Source organism: Sorex araneus, chromosome 4, assembly GCF_027595985.1.
Source record: "Sorex araneus isolate mSorAra2 chromosome 4, mSorAra2.pri, whole genome shotgun sequence".
Taxonomy (NCBI): domain Eukaryota; kingdom Metazoa; phylum Chordata; class Mammalia; order Eulipotyphla; family Soricidae; genus Sorex; species Sorex araneus.
The window spans coordinates 51873692-51893553 of record NC_073305.1 but is presented as its reverse complement, the minus strand read 5'-3'; the positions used below and the strand labels follow the sequence as shown (position 1 = coordinate 51893553).

Below are 19862 nucleotides of genomic sequence, written 5' to 3'. Positions count from 1 at the left end.
TAGCATCTTGATTTCAGCCTGGTAAGACTGCAGAGGGTCCAGACTTACTATGCCTGGACTTCTGACTCACAGGAGCTGTCAGATAATAAATTGGTGTTGTTTTAGGCTGCTGGCTTAGAGGTAATTTGTTGCACAGTCATAGAAAACTGATTCAGCACTGGTCCAAATTATCTTTGGGATGTGCTGATAAGCCACACCTCCAAGGCATTAGATCTCATTGGAGTAAAACTTGCTTTATTGGGGCTTGTGCTTTGTTTGCATCCATCCTATAGAAAAAAAGATTTTAATTTTCAGAAAGAAATGTATAGCTATCATTACGGTGCTATTTTCATTTTGTGGCTGAGGTCTCATTGTAATATGCAACACAATTTTGTTATTTTTATGCTGAAAATATATGAGATTCATAGCAAAAATTGTTCACATTCTGGATTCCCTACTTACAAAATGAAATTGGGAGTTATAAAATCTTTTATGTTTTAACCTCTTTAAGTCTCATTTCATTTTCTGTAAAATGCAGATAAAAAATTACTCTCCATGTAAAAGTGTTGCTTTGTTAAATTGATACTGTCTCATACAGAGCCTGACATACTATGACAACCCCAAACAGGATTTCTTTTAAATAAAAAATTCAATTGTTTCAGTAATTTCTGATAGGAAATCATATAAATCCTGATACAGTATTTCTGCACTTTAATTTGGAAAATCAGCATATGATATTTTTATCTTCCTACACCTTCATTTCATTTTATGTCTGGGTTGCTGCAGCCCCACTCCAGATTGGATACAATAAAAAGAGGTCTTGCAGACACGAAGCGCCCCTGTGCTCAGAAGTGGCTTTGGCTGTGTATTGTCTGGGCAGATCACCCCCAACCTCTGGCCAGACTGTGGAATGTTGGTCTACTCCAACATTAGCCCTCCTGGGGTCAATTTTCACAGTTTCCATATGTTTTTCTATTACCCCAAACTGTAAATACAACTGACACCCTACCAAATTGCCCCTAATGTGCCTATGTCTAACAACAGAGTCTAGGTTTTTAGGAGAATACAATACTCCATGGAATTGGGGCAATTATATGAATGTTTAAAGTGTGCAGATTCCGCTTTTTTTTTATTTGAAAAGAGGTACACACTGTGCAAAGAGAAGATAGGTGGTGGGAGCAGGGCAGGTGTTTCAATCATATAACCTGGGTCCATGTTCCCCAACGCTTTTTGTACGATGATGTATTTTTTAGCCAATAACCATTATGGTCCTTGTCGCTTTTGTTTTCTTTTTCTCTTTTCCTTTAACTTTCATTGAGCTGATACTTCTTTTATCCTCAATCACCCCTCCTCCCTGCATATCTGAATAAATCTGTGCAGGGTAATATCCAAATTTGTTCCAAGACAATGAACTTTTAAGATCTGAATGGCAGATACACATCTCTGCTTTAATCTGTAGATTCATTCATAAAACCTAAAAGTGCTTTTTTCTTCCAAAGTGACCCCATGAAGGTTAACAGGTTCAGAGAATGGAAATGAACATTTTTTTGTTGGTTGTGTGTTATGCTCCAGAGCAGCTTTATTTCAGTCACAGGGGCACCAGTAGGACCACCACAGCTACCTTTGTGTAGTTGCAGCTGTTAACTCCTGTCCCTTTGTGGGATATGTTCTCCATCAACTACCTTCTATGGACCTAGACCTCAGAGTTAACCAAGTTGCAGTAAGGCATCCTGTGAGGTTGGAAGTTAGTTATATGCTGTGTCATGACTGGAAGACAGAACAGTGATTGTAGCCCAAGGATTTGTTTCTACTCCTTAGAACTTTGTTGAGTTGCTTGGGAAAAAATTAAACAGTATAGTGATGTGTGCGATTAAGGAAAAACAATGAGTTTAGTCATAGAAGTTTGGAGAGTGGAAGGTTTGGGCCACACCCACGGTGCTCAGAGCCTATTCCTGGCTCTTTCCTCATAATGGACCCTTGGTAGTACTCAGGAAACCATATGTGGTGCTGAGGATTCAAATCAGGGTTGTAGCCATTGCAGTCCATACCAGGCAACTGTTTAGAATGCCTGCTCTGTATCTCTTGTACTGTCTCTCTGGCCCTTAGCCATTTTCATTGAGGGGAAGGAGGTGTTCTTGAATTTGATGCCCAGAAACATTTCCCCTGAAGGTGATAATTCAGCATATACCTAAAGGATGAAGATAGCCTTGGTAATAGATATATCTGGGAGGAGATAAAGATGTGACTGTTGTAGTGTGAGATTGGTGTAGTCCACATGTCTGTGACTGTGGAGAAAGGGAAGCCCTGTTGAATTATATACATGATTGTACATTATGGAACTTAATTTAAGATACTCGTTCTTCCTGCCAAGAGGATAGAGTATAGGAGGAGCAAGTTTGGAAGCAGAAAAACTTTTGTAGTAAGTAGAGAGGAGCATCATGGTGCCAATGGGAAAGAATGATGACTTGAACTGTTGAGGCAGCAGGTATGAAGGAGAGCAAGGGTCTTCCCACTCCCTGTTTGCTTATCTGTGTTTGTACACTCTTCGCTATATGCAATGTGTTGAGGTACCATGCATGGCATACGTGGAACCAGGATGTATTGAAATAAGGTATACTTTTAAGGTAGAGATGACAGGGGAACTCTGTTATAGCTTTCCCTTATGTAAAATCTGCTACCACCTTTTGTCATATATTCTAAGAACTCAGTCTAGTCGGTGGTGATAGGAATGCCAATTGGCAAAATGCATTTATTGCTTGACAGTAAGAAAAGTTAATTATCACGGGGCTATAATTCCCAGACCTACATTAACATCTTGTGCTCACTGAGTCACAGGCTGAAATGGGGAGCCAACAACTCAAATATGTATTTGGTAAATAAGGAAACAGATTTCTACTCATCACACACACACAATCACAACATCCTATTAATCACCGATTTCTCGGTCGGGCTCAGTAACATCTCATTTCGTCAGTTCCCTGAGATCTTAGAAATCTATCTCGACTCGGCCCTCCTAATGATGTTGCACTGGGGGCTCTTCAGGGTCAGGGGAATGAGATCCAGCTTGTTACTGGATTTTATATATGAATACACCATGAGAAGCTTGCAAGGCTGTCCCATGTGGGCAGGAAACTCTCAGAGGATTGCCAGTTTCTCCCAGAGGGAGAAGTAGGCTAAAGATATCATCTGAGACATGAGGTCTGTCCGAACATGTGGAGAGGGTCCTCCAGCATGGCTGCAGCTAGGTTCTGGTGGTCTTCGGCCACCGGGAGCTCTGCTCGTGGTGGGGTGGGAAGCTGGAGCCCATCCCCTCCGAAGAGCCCCGGGGACGACAGCCAGGCATGTGGGCAAGAGACTCTCTACTCATATGATCCTTAAAATTATGTATGGCCATTTTTCCAGGAAGAATGTATTATTGTTAGCTTCCCATGAATTGAATCTTATACAAGATTGAGTAAGACTCTTGAGGAATGCTTTAAACAAACAAAAAAAAAAATTAACAGAAAAAAATGCCTTTACTTCCCCTTTAGATTTTCCTGTGAGTTAATGTGAAGCCTGACAAGTATGTATAGAGGTGGACCAGGAGGGCATCGGAGAGGACCTGAATCTGCCGTCTCCCCTAAGGTCTTCCCTAATATGTTCTCACCATCTATTCCCTTTAGCTTGGGCCGTCATTGGGTGCCATTCATATTGTGGGAGATTGGTATTTGTAAGTAGGAGGTTCTTGAAGGTTAAGTTCAAGGAGAACATTTGAAGGATATCAATAATTCAGGACCTTCCCTGAATGAAATGTCTACAAGAAAAAATATTAAACTGTGATCGCTTCTTATGCATAATTTTATTCACTAGGTCTCCCTTCTTCGTCTAGAGCAAGCAAAGATAACAAAGCAGAGATTGGCTATGACTTTGAGATGAGGGATTCAGATCATGGGAAAGGCTGAAATTTATAAAAGTACCCACTATATGCAGAGTACTGTAATAAGGGCCTTATACTTATTAGGGGCATATACTTCGTAAGGGATGACTTTAGTCTCTGAGAGAAGAATGCAACCAGGCAATTTCTCTGGTCTTGGGCTTGTTATTTTCTTGGTCTCAAGTGTTTAGCCTATTTATTAGACTGAATGGGAAATCATCCTCAAGAATTTTCTCCCCAAAGGAGGGTTTTGCCAATATACAGTAATACTATAAGGGAAAAGACTAAAACTCCCTTTTCCTGGGTGTTGGAGAGATAGAGCAGGGGGTAAGGCACTTGCCTTGCATGCAGCCATTTGATTCTTGGTTCTGTATATGGTCACTCTGGAGCAGAGAGCCAGTAAGAAGCTCTCAGCACTTCCATGTGTGGCTCAAATTTCACTCTACCCGCAGACCCTTCAAAATAGACTAACAATCAAACAAATGTTCTTTGCCTTGGTAAAGCTCCACTTCTACAGTTTATTATTACTTTCGCTCTCTTGTAACCCCCTTCTTTAGTGATGTTAGCAAGTTGTGAGGATGCCCTTCTGTCCCAATAAATGATACTAGGTGTCTTTTAAGGTGTGTTGGCTTCCTGTGATTTAACTATGGTGAGCCCTATCTAGTCCTGTGTCACCCCAGAGCATCACAGAGGAAGTAAGAACAGAGAAAACAGAGAATGAAGAGGGCATGGGTTACTAGTAAGAAAGGGAGAAGGAATTCACTGTGGAAGGAAGAAGCCAAGATGGAAGGCATGGGATATGAGAGGGCCTTCCAAAATCTTTCAGAAGGTTTCTGACAAGGACTTGAAGCAGCTACCAAAACTAGATGCCAGACAGTGAGGCTGCAAATGAGAGGCTACTGCAAAATGCAAAATCCAAACCATCTGGTTAGTTTGGGAGCTGAAGCCCAAGACCTTGGCTCCGTTTGGTTCTCTTTGCAAGGAGGATGTGTGCCTTTGAGTGGCCACAGTCAGTTAGGCACTTGTGTTTCCAGGAAGGAATATCAGGTTCACGACATTTAGCACATTTGTGTGGGCTATAAAAATACCTTTAGAATATTTATGAAAGCTTTCTAAAATTTATAGCTAGGCTGAAGTAACTAATGGTATTTACAAGCTTAAATAAATGGGATCATCTCTGTGGTTAAAAGTAAAAGCTTTTATTATCAGAAATTCTGCATGCAATTCTCATTGTCAGCTTCCATTGTGTGTGTGTGGCCCATCGACTTGTGTAGTCTCTTCAGTCACAGCTCACTTACCCAGCGCCTGTCTGACCTTCCTGCAGTGCTTCCATTAGGGTACCCTTCCAGGAATGTAACTCATCTGATTATTAAGAAAGCACAAGTGGAAGTTAAATGTATGACACAAAGGGTTTAATAATGCATTCCTAAGTCTATTGTTTGAGGTATTTGGAATGCCTCCCGCTCCCTGTGGGAAGCAAGACACAAAATATCTGTTCACAATGTAGCACTAGATATGGTGGTGTGTGTACTGTAAAAATAAAACAGGGAATATGATGGGGTCTGTTCAAATCATTTTTCTGGTACTTTATCATCTCTGCCCATAACTGACATTTGTTTTTAGATGTATACAATCATTCCCAGTTTAGGTGGGGAAAGGGTAAAGTTCACAGAGCTTAAGAAGCTTGTCCATGGTCACACAGACCCAAAATGGTGGACTAGTGACTGGATCTTAGGCAATTCGGCTTCAGAGGTTTTACTACAGGCCTATACACCACAGCTTCTCCAGGAAGATTCCTGTAACCCAGAAATTGTCTTCCATGGGAGTTGTACTCTTTCACACTCAGCTTAACCTGTAGCACTGTCTGTAGTACTGTCATTCCATTGTTCATCGATTTTCTTGAGCAGGCACCAGTAACATCTCCATTGTGAGACTTGTTTCTATTTTCGGCATATCGAATATGCCACAGGGAGCTTGTCAGGCTCTGCTGTGCAGGCGGGATACTCTCGGTAGCTTGCAGGGCTCTCCGAGAGGAATGAAGAAAATGGACCCGGGTTGGCCGCATGAAAGGCAAATGCCTTACCTGCTGTGCTATCGTTCCAGCCCCAGCTAAACCTACATCTACTTATTTATCCAAGAGGAATGAAAACATATGACTAAAAATGACTGCAGGAATGCTCAATGCAACCTTTTTCTTAACCATTGAAGTTTTGAAAAAAAAAACATTCAATATCCATCCCATAGGAGAATAGTTAATTAAGATGTAATATGTTCATCTAATAGAATAGCACTTCATTTCATCAGAAAGACAGAATTTTACTCAGTTGTCTGAATGAATCTCAGAAACATTATGCTGAATCAAAGGCGAGAACAAAGAGCATATCTGACCAGGGTGCCCCAGATGGATGGAGCAGGTGCAGTCTCCCCACCTCCTCTAGATGCAATCCCAGCGACACTGAACTTCTACTAACATGGCTCCAGTATGTGGGGACCAGGACTATTTCTCCAAACCACGCAGCCGCTTACTTGACCGCTTGACCTTTCCTGATATACAAAAAAAAACATTCAGGAACGGCTCCTCCGCCCCTGAATGGCCATGATCCAAGAGGCACACAAACCAATCTCAGAATGCAGTGGCTGCTGGCAGAAATACTTCTGGCCTTAATTACTAAAATACCAGAATTCCAAAACCATGCGGCCGCTGAAGCGGCTGTGCAACATTATATGCTCTTCATTATTAGCAATAGAAAACAAATGATATAATGATGCCTTTTCGGCAGGTCTGATTGTTGTGGGGAAATTCCAAATAATAATAGTGGGTTTTCTGTCAAAAAATGAATGCAATCAAAGTAAAGAGATTGTAAATTGAAAATCATCTGCCACACAGGCAGGGTGGGGACTAGGAGGGGGGTATACTGAGGTTCATGGTGGTGGAACACGTGCACTGGTGAAGGGGTGGGTGTTTGATCATTGTATAACTGAGACTTAAGCCTGAACGTTTTGCAACTGTTCTCACGGTGATTCAATAAAAATCGAAATTCACTGCCACTGTCACTGTCATCCCCTTGCTCAATTGATTTGCTCAAGCAGGCACCAGTAATGTCTCCAACATTTTGTCCCAGCCCTGAGATTTTAGCAGCCTCTCCTCACTCATCTTTCCCAATGATTGGAGGCTCTTTCCAGGTCAGGGGAATGAGACCTGTTATTGTAACTGTTTTTGGCATATGCCAAAAAACAGATCTGTAGTACTACAGGTAAATGAAGTTAAGGAGCAAAGGAAAAGAATACATGTAGATTAAAATTGGAATACGATTATTTATCAACAGAAGGAGGGATATTAGAGTGGGTGATGAAGGCGCTTTACATTTTGAATACCCATCCAAAATCATTGATCTGGGCATATTATATTTTTACAATTCTTTGTAGGTATCCTCACTAAACACTTGCTTGTGAGCACAAACACACACACACACACACACACACACATACACAAAGGCTTACAGTAACACATGATGCTTCCCTTCTCCCCATCCCGTTCCTTCTCTTGGCAGGAGAGAACCCTTATTTGCAGGCTGAAGAGGAGTTTCTTAAAGTTTCTATTTCTCTGGGTGTGTGGATAAATACATCCAAATCAACTTTTACATTTTGATATAAATATGAAAAGATTATTCATTGTTTTGCTACTTTGTTTTTCTATTAACAGCAGTTTTGAAGGTTGTTCTATATATCTGTACTTCAGTTTTCCTAGCTAGTTTAGGGTTCCATAGCATGACTATAGTTTTGGACAGCCACTTTCCTTCTGATGGACAATTAAGTGGTTTTCATTGTTTATTTTCCCCATTTTTATTGTGGTACCATGCTTTTCTTTCTTTTTTCAAAGGGTATTTGTTTTTGCTTTATTCCACAAACTATACACCATAGTTTCAATATGACTACTAAAAAGCGATTGATGAGTGCAGTTTAAGATTATATAATTTTCCAATTTTATATAGCACAGCAGGTAAGGTGTTTGCCTTGCACTCGGCCAACCCGGATTCGATTCCTACGCCCCTCTCAGAGAGCCCGGCAAGCTCCCGAGAGTATCTCGCCCGCACGGCAGAACCTGACAAGCTACCCGTGGTGTATTCGATATGCCAAAAACAGTAACAACAAGTCTCACAATGGAGACATTAGTGTTGCCCGCTCGAGCAAAACAATGAGCAATGGGATGACAGTGACAATGACAGTGACCTTTTATTAATGATATAGAATCAAAGTACTATGTTTTGAATCACTTAAAACATACTTTTATTTATCATCATGCCACAAACTCCATCACATATGTTTATTTTCCTCTCAAGTTTTAGAGAGTGGATCTTTAAATTAAATTTTATTTTATAGTTATGAAATATATTTATCTATTTTCAAGATCAAATTGATAAATTGAGATATGTTCGCAAGATTTTATTAGAGTTCTAAAGACATTATAGCAGGCCAGAAACTTGCCTTGCATGTTGGAAACCAAGGTGATAGCCCCATATGGTAGATGGTCCCTTGGGCACAAGCAGAAGTGATTCCTGAGCACAGAACCAGGAGTAAACCTTGAGGAAAGCTGGATGTGGCCCCCAAACAAAAACAAGAGGAGTCAGAGAGGTAGTAGAGTAGTTCCAGGCACCAGACTAGTTCAGCACCATTAAACCCTGCATGTCCTTTGTTCTTCTCCCTTCCCCTTGACAACCACCATATTTTTCACAGAACCTATATTCATATTGTTTACTATACTTTTATTGTTTTGCTATTTTGTTTTCTTTGATGATTTATATTTCACTTATGAGTAAAACCATCTAGTAATTTATCTTTTATCTGCTAATTTATTTTGCTTAGCAAATAAATCAAGTTACATCTATGATCTTGCCAAAGGCACAACTTTATCCTTTTTTAGTAGAGGAGTATTTATTCCATTGAATATGTGTATCACAGTCTTATCTACTCATCCCCCTTACCCTGAAAGAGCCTCCAATGTAGCACCGCTGGGAAGAACGAGTAACTAGAGGCTGCTAAAATCTCAGGGCTAGGATGAATGGAGACATTACTGGCGCCCGCTCCAGCAAATCGGTGATCAGTGGATACCAGTGATATAGTGATATTCCACATATTGAAGAAATTATTCTGTATCTATATCTCTGATTTACTAATTGTGAGAAGCATTTTAAATTTTTATAGTCCCATAATGCTAAAGTGAGATGATTTTCTATACATGTATTTGTACACATGTTCATGGATATTTGTAACGTACGTTTCTATAAATGGATTTGCTTCTATACAAGATATGGATACTCTGGTGGGCACTGCTTGACTTACAAAACTTCTTTTGTCAGTCTACTTGTTTAAAGTCTAGAGCACATAAGAAAGAGTTGGCATCCTTTGCAAAAATGGATGTTATCCCTTTTTAAGGAACTTTAGAGAGAAGATTGGCAAATATTAACATTGTTTCCTGTAAGATTTAAAAACAGTAATACTATTGAGTCTTTTGCTTTATAGACAAATATATGCCATCCCATCTTAGACCATTCTAGGTTCCAAAGGGCAGGCAGCCTGCTGTGGTCTGACTAGAACATTAGATATTATATTCTATTTAAGTTCGATCAACTATTTCAGTGAAAATTGGATTCTGTCATCTGACATTCATTCTTAGTATAATAGCAACTATTGACCTTGATACAAGTTGAAAGTTTAAAATTCAATCCAAATGTGTTCATTATAGCTGCATTAAAAAAATTTAAATGAATTGTTCTTAAAATATGTCAATATTGAATGTTAAAAACGGACTATACTACTGGACTCTCATTTTAATGTCGATATCCTTCCCTCTGTTTCCATTACTGCTTTTCATCTTGTATATGTTTTAAGTGATGTTTCCTTTGAGAAAAACTCATTCCCAAGAAACTTTCCCCGCCCCCCCAAAACATGGTCTAAGTCAGTCTCTGCTAGAGACTTGGATTGTAAATTGCCTAGTGGTTGAGTTAGGAAAGTCATTATAAGATCTGGTTCTTCTTTCTGAAAGCTCTGCAGTCTATTCTCCAGGGTTCTATTGTCACAAACTTGGGATCAATTAACTGATGCTAAGATGAGCATGGTTTATTCTATGTCTACTTCAGCCAGTAGGGAAAGATGCAAGATTAGATACTTTCACTGCGATAAGATTAAAAAACTTGATGTTTTATGACCCTGCAATAATACTTCTGTGAATATATCCTGAGGGTGCAAAAAAAAACACGGTAGAAATGACATCTGCACCTGTATGTTCATTGCAGCACTGTTCACAATAGCCAGAATCCGGAAACAACCCGAGTGCCCAAGAACAAATGACTTGTTGAAGCTTTGGTACATCTACACAATGGAATTCTATACAGATGTTAGGAAAGATGAAGTCATGAAATTTGCTTTTAAGTGGATTTTCATGGAGAGTACCATGCTAGGTGAAATGAGTCAGAAGGAGAGGGACAGACATAGAATGATTGCACTTACTTGTGAAATATAAAAAAACATAATGTGAGACTGACACCCAAGGTCAGTGGACACAAGGGCCAGGAAGATTGCTCCATAGTTGAAAGCCTGCCTTATGAGCTGGGGGAGAAGCTGGAATAGAGATGGGACCACTTAGTCAATGATGTTTGGAGGAATCATTCAAGATGGGAGATGTGTGCTGAAAGTAGATAAAGGACCAAACGTGATAGCCTCTCAGTATCTATGTTGCAAACTATTATGTCCAAAAGTAGGGATAGAGTATGGGGGAAATTGTCTACCACAGAGGCAGGGGGAGGGTTGGGAAGGAGGGGTGGTATACTGGGGACATTGATGGTGGAAGATGTGCAATGGTAGAGGGATGGGTAGAGGGATGGAATCATTGTATGACTGAAACTCAAACATGAGAACTTTGTAGCTCTTTCTTATGGTGATTCAATAAAAAAAAGAGAGAAAAATTGATGCCTTTCCACAATGCCATAATGGAGCACTTTTTTGCATACATATGTAGATAATATAAAGATTTTTATCTTATAAACGCTGAAATTACTATTATGAATAATCATGCTGGTCATTTTTTGTCCCAAGTGTTTAGTGAACTTCTGTGGCTGTATTTTTTTCTTTCCAAGGGACCTCATGTTTTAAGTTCTCCAGTTTCTTTAGTTGCCTTTCTCTCTTTGTACCTCTTAGATTACATTTCAGCTTCTGCATAATGGAGCCCAAGGGATCCCTGAGGAACACCTGAGGGAGGGATTGGAGGAAGTAATACTCTTCACTTGTTCCCACACCACTCTTTTCCTTTTTCCTATGTCTTCCAGGGAGATTCTTTTCCTTTTAGGCTTTCTATTAAGCTTTCATGAGAAGAGCACTACTGCTAGAAAGACATTTGAAAACTGTAGCATTCTGGGAGGAGAATATATATATATATCATTTGTAGTCCCGTTGATCTTCGATTTGCTCGAGTGGGCACCAGCAACATCTCCATTTGTCCCTGTCGTGAGCAAGTGTAGCCCAGTGATACCTGCTCGCTCCAGGAACAGAAAGAGCCTCAAATCATTCATTCAGAGATTTGATGAAGAAATCCGACCATCTAGTTGGAGGGCGGCCACAAAGTCTTCTGACATCCCGTGGAATCCAGTCTGTAACAGCTCTAGTCCAACGGTCGTCTCTGAATCGCATTACATAACTGGCCCATCTGATTTTTCTATATCTGAAAAAAATCAGATATATAAAAAATCAGATATATATATTTTATATGTAATTGTTGATATTCTAATGTATAGAGACAAGATGATTGTTTATTTAAAAAATAAAAATAAGATTTCTGAGGGGGTTTTTTTGTTTGATTTTAGTAGTTAGCATTATTATTTGGGTACCAGAATTTATAAATTTACAATGCTGTTAATCACATTTTTATGCATACATTATTCCAACACCACACCCATCACCAGAGTGTCTGCTTCCCTTCAACAGTGTTCCAGAGGGCTCTCCCGGTCACACCCTCACCCCATGTAAGCTCAGATTTAATTACAGAATCTCCAGTTCCGATGGATTTGGCCATTTATTGTTCCTTTGTTATCTTTCTTTATATCCTACATGCCATATCTGAGAGAAATTTTTAAAAATGTATTGTGGAGTGGCAACTCCCACACACATATAAATGATTGAGGCTAAATTCCTGAAATTGCACAAAATTGCAGATTAACAATAAGTTAATACATATTTTATCAGAAACTATTTCTTTCTTACAGACATATAATTTAAAAATTAATAATATGAATAGGTCGATGCTAATACATTAAAATTTATATGAATCACATAAATCCTACAAATATACAATTCAGTAAGATTGAACAGAGGAAAATTAAGAAAATTTTAAGTAAAAATATCAATAAGTCTATAAAGGCATAGTAGTGTATTTGTATTTAGTGTATTTTATATTTTTATTTTATATTCCATATAAAATAATTATTTTATATTACACAAATAGTGTATTTAAAAGGGGAGTGTTCAACTTTACAGAGAAAATAGATTTTGAGAGATTAAGGAACTTGGTGATGATTTATTAGCTAGTTAAATAACCGAATTGGTCCAGATAATAGGTACTATCAGCTGATAGCAGCCAGAGTGATAATACAGCCAGGTGGTTTGAGTTCTTACACACAGCTAACCCAGGTTTGGTCCATGGAATCCCCTAATGTCCCCCAAGGACTGCCAGGAGTAAATTCTAAGTGCAGAGTCAGGAGTAACTGCTGAGTATCACTGGATGTAGCCCCAAAACAAAACAAACAACAAACAAACAAAAAATCAAAACAAAGCAAAAGATTTACTAGCTATCAAGTGGCAAAGGTAAGAATTTTTGCCAGATCCAAGCACTCCAATTATGGTCACCTATCTGCCTAGACCTGTAGTTTACAATACCTTAAAAATAAAGGCAATAATATCTGAGCAAAAATATTTTACTAAAAATTTTATTTTGCCTATTGCCTAATTTAAACTACAGATACAATTCTTCAAGAAGGAGACCCAAACTACATTGACTAAACTTAAAAATGTTTAAGTTAAGCCTTCCAAAAAGGAAGGCTAGAGTTTGGGAGGGAACCTATGGATATGTGATGAGGGCAGGTCACGCTAATGGTGTGAGTGATGTTTCATCATTTTATACCTGAAATGCTTCTAAGAACAACTTTTAAAATCATGGTACCTTAATACAAATAAAACATTTACAAAAAAATTTAAAAAATGAAAAGGGAGTGTTGATTTTGTGTTAGAAATATTATATTGTAGGTAAAGTTTAGGTACCTGTATTAGTGACTAAAATATTGTAATGAAATCTACATTTTAAGACCTGCATTTTAAGGGGCTGGAGCGATAGCACAGCGGGTAGGGCATTTGCCTTGCATGTGGTCGACCTGGGTTCGAATTCCAGCATCCCATATGATTTTTTTTTCTTTTTGGGTCACACCCGGCATTGCACAGGGGTTACTCCTGGCTCTGCACTAAGGAATTACTCCTGGTGATGCTCAGGGGGACCATATGGGATGCTGGGAATCAAACCCGGATTGGCTGTGTGCAGACAAATGCCCTACCCACTATGCTATTGCTCCAGTCCCTGGGCCATAATTTCTTTGCGCTCATTAATCATCTTCAACCTGGTGTCATCAAAGTCATTCCCTAAGAGTTTATGGAGATAGTTAATACTGGTAGTGTCTTCAGTGTTATTTTATACATTGAACTTGGTGAGATTTTATGCATATTCCCAACTGTGTTTTCTGTGACTCTGCTATGCAGAGGGTGAATTAGGCTGGGTGTTGCTCTTTTACTTCCTGCCCATCTTCATGCAGTGACAGGTAATATAAGGATGAGCTGTATGAGAGGTATTTAGGAGAACTGTTATGCTGCTGCTTATGTCAGCCAGGTGGCTGATCACACCTGGCAGGTTGGAGGAGATAGCAGAGTATCTGAGGTATAGAGGTGGGCCTGTTGAGATGGCAGAAGTCAAGATGACCATTTCCATCATATTTCTTTGCATCCAAGTCACTATCCCAGATTCTAAGCAATATCATTCAAAACCCAGATATTCTTATTTCCAGTGTCCTAAGTAAGACAATATTAAAAATAATCACACAGAAAAAGCTAGATCTAGGCCTCATTTCTCCATCAATGTGTCTGAATTCCAGTATCCCATTTTTATTTGCCATTTATGTTTTTTCTTTTTTTTTTTTTGGGTGGTGGGGATTGTTTTTGAGGCCTAAGGCCCAGGGCTGGCAGTCCTCATGTGACTGTAGGCAGTGCTGGCACTGCAACCATGTTGTGTCTGTAGCCACATGCTAGGCAGGTGCCTTAACCTTTGTACTCTCTCTAGCCCTAGCCTGTAATTATTTTTTTCAAGGAAATTTATTTTTCAAGGAAACTTTAAAGAATGCATAGATTTTTCATTCTTTCTTTTTCTGTTTAGATTGAAAAGTGTCTCTGACTATGATAGTTTAGCTCAAGAATTTTATGGAAATTCTTTAACTCTGCTAATAATGTTTGAAATTCTAATCTGTTTTATTTATCACAGTACTGGTTGAGAAGCATCAGACCATTAGACCTAATTAAACATATTCTGTATAGAAATAAAAATTATTTCTAGGTAAAGTGTTCTTTTAATCTCTCTCTCTCTCTCACTCTCTCTGAATACTGAACTCCCCATTACATTCCACTACTGAACACAGATTGTACTTTGTAAAAATCTTATGAAAAATGGGCTTTCCCCAGGTTAGTATGAGCTGCTAATGGTACTGTATTCTTGTATTAGGAAGTTAGAGGTTATGTTTAATATCTGTAGAGTAGAATAACTAAAAGTCATTTCCTAAAATAATTTTCCTGGATGGTGGGGCTTCTCATGTAGTGTTCAGGTACTACCCTGAAGTTTTTTGCCAACTAGACCAGCAGCTTAATGTAAAGACCCTAGAATGATGCGCTGCTCAGGCCCGTTGGTGCTGTGTATTAGTCAGGATTGGAGGGCAGTGCTTAGGGACTCCCAGAACTGCATCATGTTGTGTTTACGGAACCATGTAATCCAGGCATTGAATGGGGGTCAGCCATTTGCTAAGTATGCTATGCTCTAAACTCTGTATTATTTTGTTAGCATCCAAATAATCTTTTATTTTCCTTGATTGAGAGGACTCTCAGGCAGTGGTCAGGCTCCTCCAGGGCTACTCTGCAATTCTTGACCAAGCAGACCAGCAGTTTAATGTAAAGACCCAAGGATGAGGTGCTGGTCAGACCCTGTGGTGCTGTGGATTAGCCAGTATTGCAACCCCAGTGGTGCTCAGGGTCTATTCAGGATATAGGCTTGGTTGGTGCTTGGAGGACAATATGGTGTCATTTGTCATATCCAGGTATCCCACATGCAAAGTATGCACACTACCCCAGCTGAGCTCTCTCCCTCTCAAAACAACAATCTTTAGAATAGTGAACCATAAATTATGGTATATTTAAATTTGGTTTATTTAAAACCAAAAATGGCATAGCATTTAGACTTAATAGGAAGTGCTGTATGTATATGTTACTGTAGCTGGTAAAAGTAGGGAAATATAAGACAAAATGATCCATTCCTGGGGCTAAAGGGATAGTGCATGGGGTTAGGTACTTGCCTTGCTTGCATCAACCCCTGCTTGAATCTATGGATTCACATTTAGTCCCTCGAATGTCACAAAGAGTGATCCCTGAGTAAAGAAATAGAAGTTAGCTTAGAATATCACTGTGTGTGGCCCCAAGGCTCACCCTCAAAATATCTACTTAAAGAATGACCAGAAATAACATCACTACAAACTTTTACCCTTTTATGGTGCTCATAAGATGGAGAAGTCCTGCGCTGTGTTCAGGAGGGAGGAGTTGAGAGAGAGAGACAGGTTAAAAGAATTGGGGGATGCCCGGTTCCCACTGTTTCAGCGCACCGTGGGGTCTCTGGTCCCGTGCCGGAATTAGTTCAGTGGGCTGCCTGGAGTCCAAGGGCGCTCCCTTGGGCTCTTCCATCATGCTCGCTCCGCAGCCGGATCCAAAGGGAAGCACACGTGGGGGAGGTGGGTTTAAATATCTATATGCGGTGGGCGGGGGTCGCCGCCCCCGCCCCCTGGGGTCTCCCGCAAGCGCGCGAAAGCGTCCTGTTTCAGCTGGATCGCCGGCTCCATTTTGCGCTCAGGAAAACCGCGGATCCTGCGCTGTGCTCAGGAGGGAGGAGTTGAGAGAGAGAGACAGGTTAAAAGAATTGGGGGATGCCCGGTTCCCACTGTTTCAGCGCACCGTGGGGTCTCTGGTCCCATGCCGGAATTAGTTCAGTGGGCTGCCTGGAGTCCAAGAATGACAAAAATTCTTCTATCTCACCTTTTATTCTCTTAATAATTATAGCCAGGAATATTTAGATCACTGTTTAGTTGGCTATTTAAATATCTCTCAATTTAAATTTTATTAACATTAACAATACTGTTAATGGTTAGGTTCCATGCATTAAACATTGTATCATCACACCCTCCATGAGAGTGCCCACTTCTCTTCACCATCGTCCTAGTGTTCAACATCCTCCTGTCTAATCCCCTCCATCCTCCCTGCCATGGTAAGCCTCCTACTACAGATAGTATGGGAAAAAAATTGCAAAGGCAACAGAATATGTAAAAAAAAAACATGATTGACAAGGTTGTTGATAAATGGGTTTTAAGGCATAAGATATTTGACATTGATCCTACAGCAATGTCAGCTTCTCTCTATCAGTGTCCCCATGCTCTCTCCTGGCTCATCTCCCCCACCTCCCACCTTGACAGGAATGTTTAAAAATTCAGTGGTTGTAGTTTAGAATTCATGTTTCCAGTATTGTTGAGACAGTGCTTTGGATACATGGCTCTTTCAGTCTCCCTTATCACTGGGAAAACCAAGGCCCCTGACTCCTATTACTTTCCTTTCCCTTCATCTTCCTCTCCCTCCTTGGTTTCTTTCCTCCTCTGTACTTCTCCTCCCTGTGCCTTATGGTCAGGGGTGACACCATTTGCATTTCCTCATCCATTTATACACCACTAGTGTATAAATACACCACTAGTGAGTGAGATTATCTTGTGTTTGTCCTTCTTCCAGATTACTTCACTCAACATAATATCTTTGAGTTCCAATCAGATTGCAGCAAATTGCATGATTTCATCTTTCCTTTCAGCTGTATAGTATTTCATTATATGTATGTATGTGTATATTTATATGCTACATTTCATAACCCACTCATCTGTTACTGAACACCCAGGTTTATTCTATATCTTAGCTATTATGCTAAGTGCTGCAATAAACAGTGGTGTGCAGGTGTGCAGATGTCCTTTTGAATGAATGTTTTTCTCTCCTGGGATCCCAACAGTGGGATTCTATGTACTGTTATCCAGGGGAATTTGACCAGACAATATTCCCACCAGCAGTGGATGAGAGTTCATTTTTTACCACATCCCTGCCAAATCAGATTTTTCCCACTATTTTTGATATGTGCCATTCTCATTAGTGTGAGACGGTATCTCATTTTAGTCTTGGTTTAGATTTCCCTTAGGATAAGTGATGCTGAGAGAATCTGTAAATAGTTTCAAGGAACTAAAATGTTCAGAATATTTTACTGACAGAATTTCTAATAGTACACATAATCTTAGTAAACATGAAGTGAAAGAATTTAGGGAGTATACAATTATATGAGAACTAGAAATAATTTCTCACTGAAAGTGTGATCCATGTGAATATTAGTTGTTTCAAATTGCTGTTTACCATCTCATTTTCATCTCTGTATTTCCAGAAGAGCAGTGATTTACCATACACTTATTTCTGGAGTCAAGATTCAGAAAGAGTTTTTGATTTTTCAATACTGGGGAGATGGGAGAATGGATTGGAACAGATCCCCAATCATTCTGCTCTGTGGCTCTCTCTTTTAGAATCACTATTCCAAACTCTCTGTGCTGCCCTTCTGCTTCCTCACATGTTGGATTAGATTTATAACAGCTGCTGTGGATATGGTTGCCTAAATCTGTGGAATGTTTTGTTAAATGCTGCTGGTGAAATTCTTCCCATTAAGTTTGTAAATTCCCTCCCTCTGGCTCTTTCCCTTTTAACCTGTCCTTTATCTTTAGCCTTTTACTAACTTGATCACGTCAGGATTTTATACTTTGACATCCTGAAGGTTCATTAAGAACGTTTATTACAAACAACAGAACTGCATTCAACATGATGATTAGCCAAAGTATTATTCTGTTTGAGCTAAGTGATGACAGTGTATTTGATTGGTGCCTTGTAATTGTTATTTTTAAATCTAAGTAATGGATTATGATCTCAGAATAGGAACATGATCCAAAAGAATAATACTAATTAGAACTGCAACTGCTTAGAAGAAAATGAATGGACCCATTGCAGATTTTGTGCCCCGAGTCCCTTTATGCCTACTGAGGTGCCTATATCAGTCTTGATACCCCCAAACTTCTAAGAGCTAGACTCATTGCAGCCAGAGATAGAGCCAGAGTTTCCAGAGATATCTGGGTACTTTTCTGCCTTGAAAAGTATATCTCAGGTTCTCTCTACTTGGGAAGTTCTTCCACTGCATTTCGTGGCTGGCTCCTTCGATTCTCAGCCACCATCTTATTTCTTTAGGGAGACATTCTGTGTGGCACAGCGATGAAAGTCTTCTTTCCACATTATTGTGTGACCACAAGTGCACTCTACTTGTTCACCTAAAACAGCCTGTTATTTGTTCCTTTCAACTTTTGGAAACATACGCTGTTTCACCGTACCTGTCTCTTCCCTGTTGGGCACCAATTTCTATGAAGAGTGGGAAGGCTATACCTGGCTCCTTTCACTACTGCAGCCCCAGTGCTTGCCTTGTACTTGGCCAATGAGTGGATGGTCTCTACATATTCATGGTTGAATGAGTAGACTATTCTGAGGTTCCATTTTTTTTTCTGAATCTATCTAAGAATCAGGATATTATCTACTCAGTATTACTTGTGACCAATGCTCTTCCAGTGGTTGAATTTAACCAAGATATGCTGACTTTTCTCAGGCATATGAAAGATCAGAATAAGAAGGTGGCCAACCTCAAGCACAACCAACAGTTAGAAAAGAAGAAGAATGCACAGTTATTGGAAGAAGTTCGCAGGCGAGAAGATAGCATGGCTGACAACTCACAGCACTTGCAGGTGAGTCCATACTTCCTTAAATCCCTAAAGATTGGACATTGCCTATTTGAAATTTACCTGTTGCTGTGAGAAAATATGCATAGAAATGGGGAACATGTCTTTGCTTTGAGTACAGCACTAATAATGTATTCTCAGGGAACTAGTTAGGTCTGTCCAGGTACAGAGCATTATTTTCAGTATGGTGCTTGAAAAATAACAAAAGCAAAAACATTTTGGTAGAGACTATAATGTTGAAGAGAGTCTCTTGATTCCTGAACCTCACCTTAAAAGGTAAGGACTGCATTTATATAGTTGGCAAGAAGCTTAAGACACAGAAATGTCTTCCTCTTAGCATTATATTTAAGTTGTTTTGGTGTTAACAGGAGGGAAATGTATGTGTATTATCACAAAAGGCATTTGGAAAATGATGCATTAGGCTGATCTCAGACAGTTTACAAAACTGGTTTTGTTTTGTTCAAAACTCCAAGACTCTGAGACAGATCATTATTCTGTCTTTTCTGTAGAATACAGTTATCTCTGAATGGATGGGCCTATCTTGGAAACCGACTGACTGACTGAAAACACAATTTTTCCTCATTAACTATTCCTATTTTTGGCAAACGAGCACTCCCCACGTGCTCAATAAAACATTCAAGCTAAAACAGGGTATTTGCTTTGAAGTTCCTTTATTTATTCCAGTGTGCCTTAAAACAGAGCAGTTGAAGTTCAACTTGGCTGGAATTCATGTTGAATTTTGCTTATTAATTAGTGTCTTTCTCCAGTTATATATTAGGCTT

At 39.6% G+C, this 19862-nt stretch overlaps 1 protein-coding gene across 6 annotated transcripts in view; it reads left to right on the top strand.

Moving 5' to 3' along the window:
* The window catches only part of ERC2 (ELKS/RAB6-interacting/CAST family member 2), a 1118394-nt gene that overhangs the window by 600532 nt on the left and 498000 nt on the right, over nt 1-19862 (top strand). For all 6 annotated transcript variants that reach the window (XR_008629737.1, XR_008629734.1, XR_008629735.1 and 3 more), the window contains one exon: nt 18951-19086. Coding sequence is in view for 1 of the 6 variants with exons in the window: in XM_055134481.1 (XP_054990456.1) it covers nt 18951-19086 (136 nt within the window). In the remaining 5 variants the exon portion in view is untranslated. The remainder of the gene's footprint in view (nt 1-18950; nt 19087-19862) is intronic.